This window comes from Diaphorina citri, unplaced genomic scaffold, assembly GCF_000475195.1.
Source record: "Diaphorina citri unplaced genomic scaffold, Diaci psyllid genome assembly version 1.1 scaffold105, whole genome shotgun sequence".
NCBI classification, from domain to species: domain Eukaryota; kingdom Metazoa; phylum Arthropoda; class Insecta; order Hemiptera; family Psyllidae; genus Diaphorina; species Diaphorina citri.
Genome location: NW_007377542.1, coordinates 117,704 through 130,628, shown reverse-complemented (window position 1 = coordinate 130,628; position 12,925 = coordinate 117,704). Strand labels below are relative to the sequence as shown.

Here is a 12,925-nt window from a genome sequence, read left to right as displayed (position 1 = left end):
GTTTCAGCTTTGGATTCCGACATGAAAGAAGACTATTTTTAATATTTTTTCACTTTGAAAAGCATATCATTTGCAATTTTGACTCTTGAGTCCCCTTGGGTCATGATAAATAGGTATTGCAATAAGTTCCCAATTTCCGATACCTATTTATGCCATTGAAGGAACGAAGCCATTTTTTCCCTACTTTGTCTGCAATATCTGTACGTTACGTTTTACGGGTATTGTCTTTCGTCGTAACTCTCGAACGGTTTGTCTTTGATCAAATAAGTATAGGGAAAATGATTTGCACACAAATAAATTTTCTCATGAGACTTTGGACCCGATTCGGGGCAGCTCTAATGATCGGAATATCGGGTGATCTTGAAAAGCTCCATGACCCATCCCATACTGACCCATACAAATGAGTAATTTAATTCTTAATTCGTGGCTTATTTCGATTCTTAAACAATTTTCGCCATCAGGAACCGAAGAGAACGAAATTCAATTATTGTCTATTTCGATTCTTAAACAATTTTCGCCATCAGGAACCGAAGAGAACGAAATTCAATTATTGTCTGTTTTCACGTTGAATGTTACAACCTTATCCAATGCCACGCCATGTCAAAATAAACCTAACAAAATGCTAATGTGAAAAATATTGCCACACGGACTTTGCAAAAATTGCACCCGATAGAAATCAGTTAACTGACTTACGTATTGAGAGGGAAATTGATACAGGGGATGTCACAAAATCATGACAGTCTGAAAGAAGCTTTGACAATAGGTATTGTATTGGTTCACCATGGATGTAAGCTTAATGCCAATTGGATATTTAATTTGTATGGGAAAAGGCTAACGAAGAGAATTTGAGAGCACCTGACAGTACTATCAACCATTAATCGCACTATCTCTGATACCGATATAGGCAAATGATGAAGCTCCAGTTTTCAGGAGATCATTTAAAGTATTTGGTTTCATTAAATTAAAAAAGTCCTTACTAAAAACATTTATCATTTCACCGAAATTCTTCGATCTTATCAACCTAAAGGGACTTTTCAGTCCTATGCTAGCAGTATAAATATAAACCATATGATTACGTATTGAGAGGGAAATTGATACAGGGGATGTCACAAAATCATGACAGTCTGAAAGAAGCTTTGACAATAGGTATTGTATTGGTTCATCATGGATGTAAGCTTAATGCCCAATTGGGTATTTAATTTGTATGGGCAAAAGCTAACGAAGAGAATTTGAGAACACCTGACAGTACAATCAACCATTAATCGCACATTACTATCTCTGATACTGATATAGGCAAATGATGAAGCTCCAATTTTCAGGAGATCATTTAAAGTATTTGGTTTCATTAAATTAAAAAAGTCCTTACTAAAAACATATATCATTTCACCGAAATTCTTCGATCTTACCAACCTAAAGGGACTTTTCAGTCCTATGCTAGCAGTATAAATATAAACCATATGATGTCGATTTACATCGATCGAAATCACTTGTTTACAATGCACCATCATGTGTCGATTCACTTGTCTCCCTGCTTTCAGGTCTACACCTTGCGCATGAAAACCCATCATCAGGGTCAATTGGTTCCGGACTTTACTTAATCAGAAAAGTACATTCAGGATTCGGCCACAATGAAAGCAAACAGTGTGCTCGCCTATTTCATGTGAACAGGAACAAGTGCAAATTTTGCTTCCTCAGCAGCATCGTTTGGTAAGTAAGGCAAAAAAGTAGAACGGATAGCATTGAGTCATAGAGCAGATAGCTTTATGGTGAGTTTCCACTCACTCGGCATTTGCTGATCGGCATGATGTTTCTATTTCTGTGCCGTAATGCTCTCAGCTCTAGGCTATTAAATTGAAAGCAAACAGTGTGCTCGCCTATTTCATGTGAACAGGAACAAGTGCAAATTTTGCTTCCTCAGCAGCATCGTTTGGTAAGTAAGGTTGAAAACAGAGTGGAGCGGATAGCATAGAGCCTTAAGGTGCGTTTCCACTCACTTGGCCTGATCTGTTTTCATATGATGTGCTCTCAGCTCTATGCGGTTTGAATTCGTCGCTTCCCTCTGCAAGCTCAATGCTCTATGCTTTCCGCTCCTCTGTTTTTAGATCAAGAAATTCTTTACCCCATGGAGTTACGCTCCATGGGTTGCGGTACCTGTGGTGATATTGTGAGACATGAGTTTTCTTGCCTTTGATCTCAAGTTATCTTAAAAACACCATCTAAAATTTGGAAGGTATTAAAATTTAAATAGCTCGGTTCAAATATTATTTAATTAATTTGGATAATTATTGTCTGTTTTCACGTTGAATGTTACAACCATATCCAATGCCACGCCATGTCAAAATAAACCTAACAAAATGCTAATGTGAAAAATATTGCCACACGGACTTTTCAAAAATTGCACCCGATAGAAATCAGTTAACTGACTTAAGTATTGAGAGGGAAATTGATACAGGGGATGTCACAAAATCATGACAGTCTGAAGGAAGCTTTGACAATAGGTATCTATTGTATTGGTTCATCATGGATGTAAGCTTAACGCCCAATTGGGTAATTTAATTTGTGTGGGAAAAGGCTAACGAAGAGAATTTGAGAACACCTGACAGTACCATCAACCATTAATCGCACATTACTATCTCTGATACTGATATAGGCAAATGATGAAGCTCCGATTTTCAGGAGATCATTTGAAATATTTGGTTTCATTAAATTAAAAAAAGTCCTTACTAAAAACATTTATCATTTCACCGAAATTCTTCGATCTTACCAACCTAAAGGGAGTTTTCAGTCCTATGCTAATAGCAGTATAAATATAAACCATGGATGTCGATTTACATCGATCGAAAAATGGTCGAAGATATCCTTTATCTTCTCTTCTACCTTCTTGTTGGTTTTGTATCGTAATTATGTACAAAGTGTTGTCGTTAATCTTGTGAACTAAATTGCATTGTTCGTCAAAAGAAGCCTTTCTTTTGTGTAACCACGGAAATACCGCACTGTTGATTTTGTCTTCATCGTGTTTTGCTTGAAGAATTTTCTTTGGGTTTTGAGTTTTACCATTTTTCTGCCGCATATACAATATCAAAAAATGTAGGTTCCTTACTGTACCTACATATGTAAGCATTATAAGACCAGTGGCAATAGATAGGAAATGTATCCACCAAAAGTTACACCTTCATCTGAATGTGAAAGTATTACCGCTACATAATTTACAAATATAATTTAAAAATAAATAATAATAACAGAGTAAACAAGAAACACAAACACCTATCACTTCATTACATGTTGATTGGAATTGAATGTAGAAAGTTGAAATTTTCTTAATTCAATTTACATTTTACTTTTATCAATCTCAAATCGAATCTCCATATACACAATGTACCTACCTGGCATATGATCAGTGGTGTAAGTAGGTATAAGGATGATCTTTCACGTTCTTGCTGATTTTTATCCGGTTAGTTAGTAGTGGATGTTGGTCCGAACACTCTAAACTACCAAAAATCTCAGATAATCTTTAAAAGTTTCTCAAAATTTTAGAATTAATTCCTTCTGACAAATGAGCAACAAAGATTGATAAAATGAAATCAATCAGGCTTATTACCTGAATAAAAAGCATTGTTACCCTGAATCATGTCTCAGAAGTTCCCTATAAAATCACCCTCTTTCTGCTAAATCTGCGACCTTCAGCTACACGGGGGTTTCATTTCTCACCCACATATAAACCGAGAGCTAGCGATCTCCAACTTACCAGATATACTGATAAGGTACAAAATTTTGGACCATCAATACATCCGCGTTCCCCTGATATTCGCCACTGAAAACCTCAATAGTCAATACGTAAGTCTGCTTAATTAATACATACCCAATATCTGTGCATTCTTGATCCGCATTATATTTTAATATCAAATGTGTATTATTAACTTACACATGTGAGAATGTAAAAAATCTAATTAGAATGAGGAATAGAGTGATAGGTGTTTGAATAGGATGCATTCACTGATTTTGTTTGATGGTAAGTTTGTTTGTTCCGCGATAACTCCCGAACGATTTGTCCGATTTTATGAAATTTGGCAAGCATGATTAGTACATAAAAGGTGATTTTTCATTAGAATCAGGGTCCGACCAGGCTTTTAGGGATCTTGTAGGGGCTTTTCTGTATAGATTCTGCAAATTATTTTTTCACAACTAGAGCTGTCCCTATCTTCTAGTCTAGATTTACAATTTACACCTAACCCAAAAGCCAGATATTGAATGGAGACTTCCTGACCAAATAGTATTCAATTCTTGGAACCATCTTAACCCAAAAGCCAGATATTGAATGGAGACTTCCTGACCAAATAGTATTCAATTCTTGGAACCGTCGCATCTGAGATTACTATCCAATCTATCAATATCTTCCATGGTAGGCCTCAGACTTTCGCTGAAGTTAATACCGTATTCAAACTTCTTGGAACCGTCGCATCTGAGATTACTATCAAATCTATCAATATCTTCCATGGTAGGCCTCAGACTTTCGCTGAAGTTAATACCGAAATAGGAGAAACATTTTAAATTACTAACTGGTGTTCTGAAACGGCCACATCACATTATACGAGGGAATGAAAGGTGTTGGAATCAGTATCGAAGCGTAGGTATTTCGAGAAAAGGGGATTTATGATTTCATCTCATTTTCCCTGAATTTTGCATGGTGAATGTGACATCTCCACCATGACACATTGACGAAACGTATAACCAAGATTTACTGATCTGCAATATATTTCGCACCTCCACTAAAAATACATACCTAAATTTTATTACCTACGTATGTAGAAAATTACGTACATAATTTTGAAGCCTCCACCAAAAGCATCGTTGAAAGAAAGAAAGAAAGAAAATACGTACTTATGTGTATCTAACATAATTTTCCCATAGGTAATTAGTCGTCTCCACTAAAGTGATGGTCCAGCACTGATAAAGGCTCATACGAAAAAGATAAAGAGACGATAAATAGGTGTGTGTATAAATATAGAAGTACATAATATAAACATGAGTTAATATTTAACATGTAATTTATGTTACGTGCCTTTTATTCCCCTTTTCAGAAGAAATGTCTCCCCGCTCGAATCCGAATGATTAGGACAAATTCTATTGTACCCATACCCATTGACGGCATTTATGATGGAGAAGAAATGTCTCCCCGCTCGAATCCGAATGATTAGGACAAATTCTATTGTACCCATACCCATTGACGGCATTTATGATGGAAAAATTATATCATATTTATCTACACATCAAAGTTCGAAACATAATTGAATTTAAATATTTTTTTTTTAATAAGTTTCCATTTATATTTGATCGACAAAAAACTCAGAACATACATTTTTCTTATAAATGGAATACCCGCCCGTATAAGCAGAGCTTGTGCCACGGATGAGGAAAATAAGATACATCTATAAGACTAATTGTTTTAGGTCCAAATTGCTATATAGTTGGATGTTGCCCAAGAACTTTGCCAAGTTGATGAAATCAAAGGGAACTGAAAAACATATACCATTGCCAGTGGTCGGTGACCGGTGGAAAAAAATTGGTCCAGAAATTGAATTAATTACTGTTTATTAATCAAATTTTGAAATGTTTTGTTTCTATGGGTGGGCTAGCGTTAAAAAATCGGAAAATCTGCCCTCCTTACGGGGAGGGCATCGAATTGTTTACACACCCGTCGATCAAAAAACCGATTTAGGAACCTGAGATCCCATTTCTCCTCCTTTGGAATCTGAGATACGATAGGACCTACGGCAGAGCTTGTGCCACGGATGAGGAAAATAAGATACATCAATAAGACTAATTGTTTTAGGTCCAAATTGCTAGTTAGATGTTGCCCAAGAACTTTGCCAAGTTGATGAAATCAAAGGGAACTGAAAAACTTACCATTGCCAGTGGTCGGTGAGTCGGTGACCGGTGGAAAAAAATTGGTCCAGAAATCGAATTAATTACTGTCTATTAATCAAATTTTGAAATGTTTTGTTTCTATGGGTGGGCTAGCGTTAAAAAATCGGAAAATCTTCCCTCCTTACGGGGGGCATCGAATTGTTTACACACCCGTCGATCAAAAAACCGATTTAGGAACCTGAGATCCTATTTCTCCTCCTTTGGAATCCGAGATACGATAGGACCTGCAGCCCGGCATGACCCATTGCAAAAAAGGTTTCAGCCCCACTCGGGAACTTAAAGGTATCCGTTAAATTAAAGAGCATCCCATAAATCAAACCCCAGAGTGCTCAAATAAGTGCCGACAAAGTTCAGAAACGTATATATTCTTGCGTTCGCCGGTTATGTACGTTAATATATTTTTTGCACTACCTTTCGAACGATTCCCCTTCACTAGATACAGGGTGGTCGTGAAATGAGTTTATATTTCCATCTAGGGAAGACAAATAAAGGAATAAAAATACCAGATATTCGGAACTTTTCGTTCACCCAGATGGTACTCTTCCCCGGTGGCCTAGTAATATAATCGCTTGAAAAAAAAAAGACATGGGTTAAGTCCTTGGTAAAACATGGAATTCCAGACTCCCTTGTTGTTGTATTTGATCACGTAGAGCTGTAAGGGTTAAGTGAAAATTCTAGAAAGTAAGTTAATACCAATACCAAGTTAAGTATAGGTACCTACTATTAAACCCCCTTATGTCCGCCACAGACCTGGGTCTGTCAGACATTCAGAACGTATATGGCGGAAAAACCACACACGTTCCGACTGTCTCACAGACCCAGGTCTGTGAGACCGCGGTCTATCAGACAGTCTGAGTGACGGGCATTACTCATAAAGGCAATCTTCATCTGACAGAATCCTGATACACCCTGAATAATCGAGTCCCTCAAATTTCATCTTCACGAGTAAGCATTTTTTTACGTGCGATGTTCCTCCCATTTTTTGCACTGTAAAGTATACCTGTAGATACCACTCCCTATAATAACCAGTGGCGTATCCTTAGACATAAAGGGGGGGGGAGGGGGTATTTCATCGATACCTTCTATAACAGGGGAAATTAAAGAGAAGGTTTTCCAAATGTATTTTAATATCAATTTGTGAGATTATAAGCGAAGGAGTTTTGTCGTTTCCACTAATTTTTAACAATTTCGATACCGTATTCTCTTGTGATTGTGAACTCTAGTTTGAGAAAAATTGACATCTCCACCAATTTGATTGATAGAAGAGTATTTTCCTTGTATTTGTTAGACCCATGACCTGTTGAACTTTGACTTGTCCACAAATTTAATTATGTTGTACATACCTACTATCACATCAATGTTTCTCTCACACTTGCGAAGTTCATATTAAAAGAACGTTGGCATTTCCACTACTATCTGGGAGATTCTCATGTTAGTGTGTCAACTTGGGAGCTGTTTTGCCATCTCCACTAACTCGTACACATAGAGTATTATATGGAACGGAATTTTATCAACACAATTCCAATAGAGGCCTCATTTTGACACCCTAACATCAAAATCCCAAGGTGTCTGTTGAAATGCCGACACTGGTTTTCATCTCAAATTTCGGCCATTGTTTTTTTTTTTTTTTTGAAATGCGGACACTGGTTTTCTTCTCAAATTTCGGCCCTTTTTTTTTTTTTTTTTTTTTTTTTGCCAAATTGTTTTCATTCCATTTGGTTGTATTATGTCTAACAAGATAATTATTACCATTAATCCTTGTACCCGTATAACGTAAGTAGGTAATTAATTTATCTACATAATAACACAAATTTAATGTTCCTCGTCAAAATATTCCATCAAAAACCCTTTCAATTGAGAACTTAAATATTTATCTATCTACGAGTATGTAGATACATAGATAAGTATGTTATTTTAGTTTCATTTTAAAGTCTTTTGAAATAATTGTCATTTGAAATATTCGATTTATTTCTATATATTTTCTATTGGAAAAGGTTCAATGTATTTTACAAAACACATTCTGACACGGTTTTCAAATTTGACACATTTTCCTTCCTTTTTCTCTTCCTTTACAAAACATAATGCATTTAAAAAGAAGTCTTTTTCTAAAGAAAAAGATAGTATAAATATTTTTGAAACATTTTAAAACCAATGACATGTCAACTACACACATATTGACTTTGATGTCCCAGTAATGTAAACTTCATTGCAACCTTATAGTTGAATGCATGTTGGAGAAGTGGAGAACGTTAATATTGTTTAATGAGTAGATCCATGTCTGTGTATGCGATACGATCTATTTCCACCCAACATAGGTGGATTAAACAGGCATTACGTCAATTTGTTACATTTCAACTCTTTAGATTGGACTGATTAGTTGATGGAAAGGAGACGTTGAAACCATGTCAATTTCGTGAAAAGTATCTAACAGTTCACTTTGTGGAATGATTTTGAAAGCGTCCGCCCCATATAGGCAGAACCAAGTCGGCCATAACTATTGTGTTGGTAATTACTTCATATTACATGTTTAATACATTAAATATTTATTTATGAATTTTCATTACGCTCGGAATACAAATGTTAGAGGGGAAATACCATTGGGAATACAGAGTGAAGTCAAAACATGCATAAGGTACCAAGCTACCAAGTACCATACGCTTAAGTGATGGAGGTGCGTTTACGACTTTATGTGCGCTGCGTTAGGAGGTGCGTTGGGGTCATGTTCTATGGCCTCTTAAGTTTAACGATATCATGCGATTTATATAATGAATATGATATTGGTTGAATCTGAATGACAATCATTGTAGTTTGTATATATTAAACATTGAAACCATGTCAATTTCGTGAAAAGTATCTAACAGTTCACTTTGTGGAATGATTTTGAAAGCGTCCGCCCCATATACGAACGCATAATGCATATATTGACTTTGACAAAGCGTTTGGTATGTTGAATACCAATTAGGCTCACCAGGAGTTTGATTGACCAGATGGGGGGATAAGCGATGATCTGATTGATTTGTGACGGGCTTCTATTCTTCTAATGGTTTTGACAAGTGTCTGAAACCGGGCGTTCTCCAAGTTGAGGTTGAGATGAAAACAAACAGGTTTCAAGTATTGGAAAAGGAATAACCATATATAGCCCCAAAAGATGGGTTAAGCTTATACGAATTACGTACTTACTTACTGCCAGGGCCATTTGAATCCTTGGTCCGTTTCCTCTGGAAAATATTTTTCTTTGCCAATTTTTTGTAAAATAAAGAACGTTTGTTTCCTTATACGTAGGTATTTCGATTTTCTTGTGAGTATGAGAAGTAGGATTCAGTAACCAACCTAACAATTTGAGGTCCTATTAAGCATTTGCCCAAAATCACGTACGAGTTTGTCATGAAAAAAAATTTGATTTGTTTGAAATTAAATTTTTTTAAAGACTTTTGTTACCACTGCTAGGGCCTCCGTTTCCTCTGGAAAATATTTTTCTTTGCCAATTTTTTGTAAAATAAAGAACGTTTGTTTCCTTATACGTAGGTATTTCGATTTTCCTGTTAGTATGAGAAGTAGGATTCAGTAACCAACCTAACAATTTGAGGTCCTAAGCATTTGCCCAAAATCACGTACGAGTTTGTCATGAAAAAAGTTTGATTTGTTTGAAGTTAATTTTTTTGAAGACTTTTTGTTACCACTGCTGGGGCTGACTGTAATTGTATGTATTTAACAGTTTACCATATTAACACGTTAAAACCAGCCACCAGCCAATCTCTCACCTGTTCACTGCTAGGCCTTGTGATGTGCAATCGGCGCGCTGTCAGTGAAACCGTGAAAACTTAAATATTTATCTATCTACGAGTATGTAGATACATAGATAAATATGTTATTTTAGTTTCATTTTAAAGTCTTTTGAAATATTCGATTTATCTCTATATATTTTTTATTGGAAAAAGTTCAATGTATTTTACAAAGCACATTGTGACACGGTTTTCAAATTTGACACATTTTCCTTCCTTTTTCTCTTCCTTTACAAAACATAATGCATTCAAAAAGAAGTCTTTTTCTAAAGAAAAAGATAGTATAAATATTTTTCAAACATTTTAAAACCAATGACATGTCAACTACACACATATTGACTTTGATGTCCCAAAAAGGAAACTCAGATCTTGGACAGCTTTTAATTCCGTTTCCTCTGGAAAATATTTTTCTTTGCCAATTTTTTGTAAAATAAGGAACGTTTGTTTCCTTATACGTAGGTATTTCGATTTTCCTGTTTGTATGAGAAGTAGTATTCAGTAACCAACCTAACAATTTGAGGTCCTAAGCATTTGCCCAAAATCACGTACGAGTTTGTCATGAAAAAAAATTGATTTGTTTGAAGTTAATTTTTTTTTTAAGACTTTTGTTACCACTGCTGGGGCTGCTGGGATTCGAACCCAAGTCCTTCCCGGTTACAAAACCAAAACCTTAGCAACTCCTCTATACCTGAGGCTGTGCAGTGTGCACGTATGCTATGAATGAATGGCGCCTTAGCCGTAATATGCGCCACGAGGAAATTCATGGCGATATCCTCACAGTTCATATGCGAGTCAACATAGGTGCGAATAGGCGTCGGCATGTGAGCTGTGTACATGTAGTTCCAGTACTTGTGATAGAATGCCGCACCTAGGAATAACATGGAATAGATTTTTTTTTACTTTCTATTACAAGAGCGAGGCTATATTTTCAAAATCGGGAAATGAATGGAAAATACGTTTTGCTATTTAAATTTTAAAATATACTAAATCCAATCCAGTTAAAGGAGAAGAAAAAAAAGCTGAAATTATTAAAAAATTACTTAGTCTTCCAAGCCTTTGGACTATTTTTTTTTTTTTTTTTTTGAAAAATAGTTGTGTTTATGTTGAAAAACAGGGAAAATAGAAGACAAAGTTTTTCATTAAGCTAAGAGACTATTTATGTAACATGAAAATAAGGCTGATTGAAAATGATTCATTGTCCAGTCTTTTACCTATCATCCAATCCAGTTAAAGGAGAAGAAAAAAAAAGCTGAAATGATTACGGGTTGAGATGAGCTCGGACTAGGTGAGACAGGATATTGTTTCTACAGTTTGGAATGGGAGTGGTAACTGAAAAACAAGGCAAGTTTATCTACCTTGCCGTCCCCAAAACCCGGTACATAACCACAACCAGAACTTTAAACCAGGCACTGGAATGATGGAATCACTGCACGCGCTATGTTGAGAATAAAGTTCGCCCCAGGGGGAATCGAACCCACGACCTAGCGCTTACAAGGTAGACACGTTACCCTCCAATCCTAGATAACAAGACTGCAATAATAAATTAGAATGAACGAAAGCCATTTTTATACAAAAGCATAAAATATGTCGTTTTTATTTGGAATAAAAATAAATTAATTCGAGATGGGAATCCGACTATTCTATCAGGAAATTCACACCACACCTGTACAAGTAAAACAATCAAAATAGTAGTGTGTATCGGATTCAATATGTGACTGTTTTGAAACCCCTTTTAAGAATGATAGATAACATTAAACATACCAATGCAAACACAGGAGGTTCCGAGTCAGCCTAGTTAGCTTGGAACGCAGCACAAATGCCTTATAAGCGCTAGGTCATAGGTCTGATTCCCGCCCGGGGCAAAACATATCCCAAGTCTATCCTAAACAGATAAGGTTTGCTCTCGGAACGGCTGGCTTTCTCCTATAGTATTCTTCATCTCTTCGATTTCGGGACGATAAGACTTCCGTTGTTACATTTTCTTCTATCGAACTTTTTCCGTACACAAAAAGCCCTTTAGGTCATAGGTCTGATCCTCGCCCGGGGCGGGATCCAATTAACAAAAATCTATTCTAATTGATATTTTTTTATCTCAGCCAGAACAACCAGAACACGGTGGAAAGGAGACCCACTCTAAGGCCAGCCGCTCAATTTCAGGTAGACCCGACGACAGGTACACCTGATCAGGTAGACCTGATAGTGAGTGGCTCGCCTGAGGCTTAGGTGTAGGGGCAAACAGCCCTAAAAGTCGGGTTAAGCTTATACGAATCCAACAATCTCTTGAAAAATAAAAAAAAAACAGCGGTTGAAAATAACGTGTTTTGGCACTAAAATCTGACCATCGAAAATTTGACCCGATTACATTACTTTCCTTCCTATAGGATAAGGAAAGTAATAAAAACAGCGGTTGAAAATCTTACCTCAAATCCAAACTCCAATTCATCAGGTGTCAGCATGGTAATATCATCATCTATACTCAGCACGGCCTCTGTTTCAATCTCTGCATACGGATAGAACCGTTTGCTTAGCTTGTTCTCGTCCGTTCGGATAATGGTCCAACTCTTGGAGATCTTGGGCCATTTGGACACAGGTGGAGGGGATTTGGCCTGGTTGTTCCAGATGACCAGGATTTTGGAGACGCTAGGGACCAGAGCCAACTGTTCCATGAGGAGGAAGAGGGAGTGAACGCGGTCGATACAGTCATGTGGAATATATTTCTGATGTGAGCTCACATCTCACACTTTTAATTAATGTTTTCGTGTGTGGCCAGGGGTGGACTATGCCTGTTTTAATTATGGGCAGGCCAGTCTATAATTAGCTTGTTTGGTAGCGCGTCTCCCTTGTATCAAGCGCCAGGCCCTCTATGAAAACTGTTCAAAAAATATGAGGCATGTGGGGGTGAAACTTTTTTGACTGCTAATGACCAGGACCACAATCTCAGTAAAAACTTGAATTAGGCAACCTGATTGGTTGATTTTAGTCAATCAGACAATCTTTTTAGCCAATCAAATTACTCAATCTGAGAGGTAAACTTAAACCAAGTTAAAACTCAGATTTTGGTTCTGGTTATTAGAGGATAACAAACAATTTGACAAGATACCTACTCGTACTGTAGACCCGGCTATTATCTGGTCCCATCCCTGAGCGTCCAAGTCCATTACAATAATAAACACTCACCTATAACATAATGTAGATTTGAATACATAGACAAAGACATA

At 36.6% G+C, this 12,925-nt stretch overlaps 1 protein-coding gene across 1 annotated transcript; it reads right to left on the bottom strand.

Moving 5' to 3' along the window:
• Positions 1–4,341: 4,341 nt before the first annotated feature.
• LOC103524568 (exostosin-2-like) lies at positions 4,342–12,395 on the bottom strand. Its single transcript, XM_008489595.1, has 4 exons — positions 12,128–12,395; positions 11,268–11,370; positions 10,377–10,575; positions 4,342–4,513 (listed from the first exon to the last, which is right to left on the bottom strand). Exons 1-4 carry the CDS (start codon positions 12,371–12,373, stop codon positions 4,342–4,344), a joined length of 720 nt encoding a protein of 239 aa, XP_008487817.1. The 5' UTR covers positions 12,374–12,395.
• Positions 12,396–12,925: the final 530 nt, after the last annotated feature.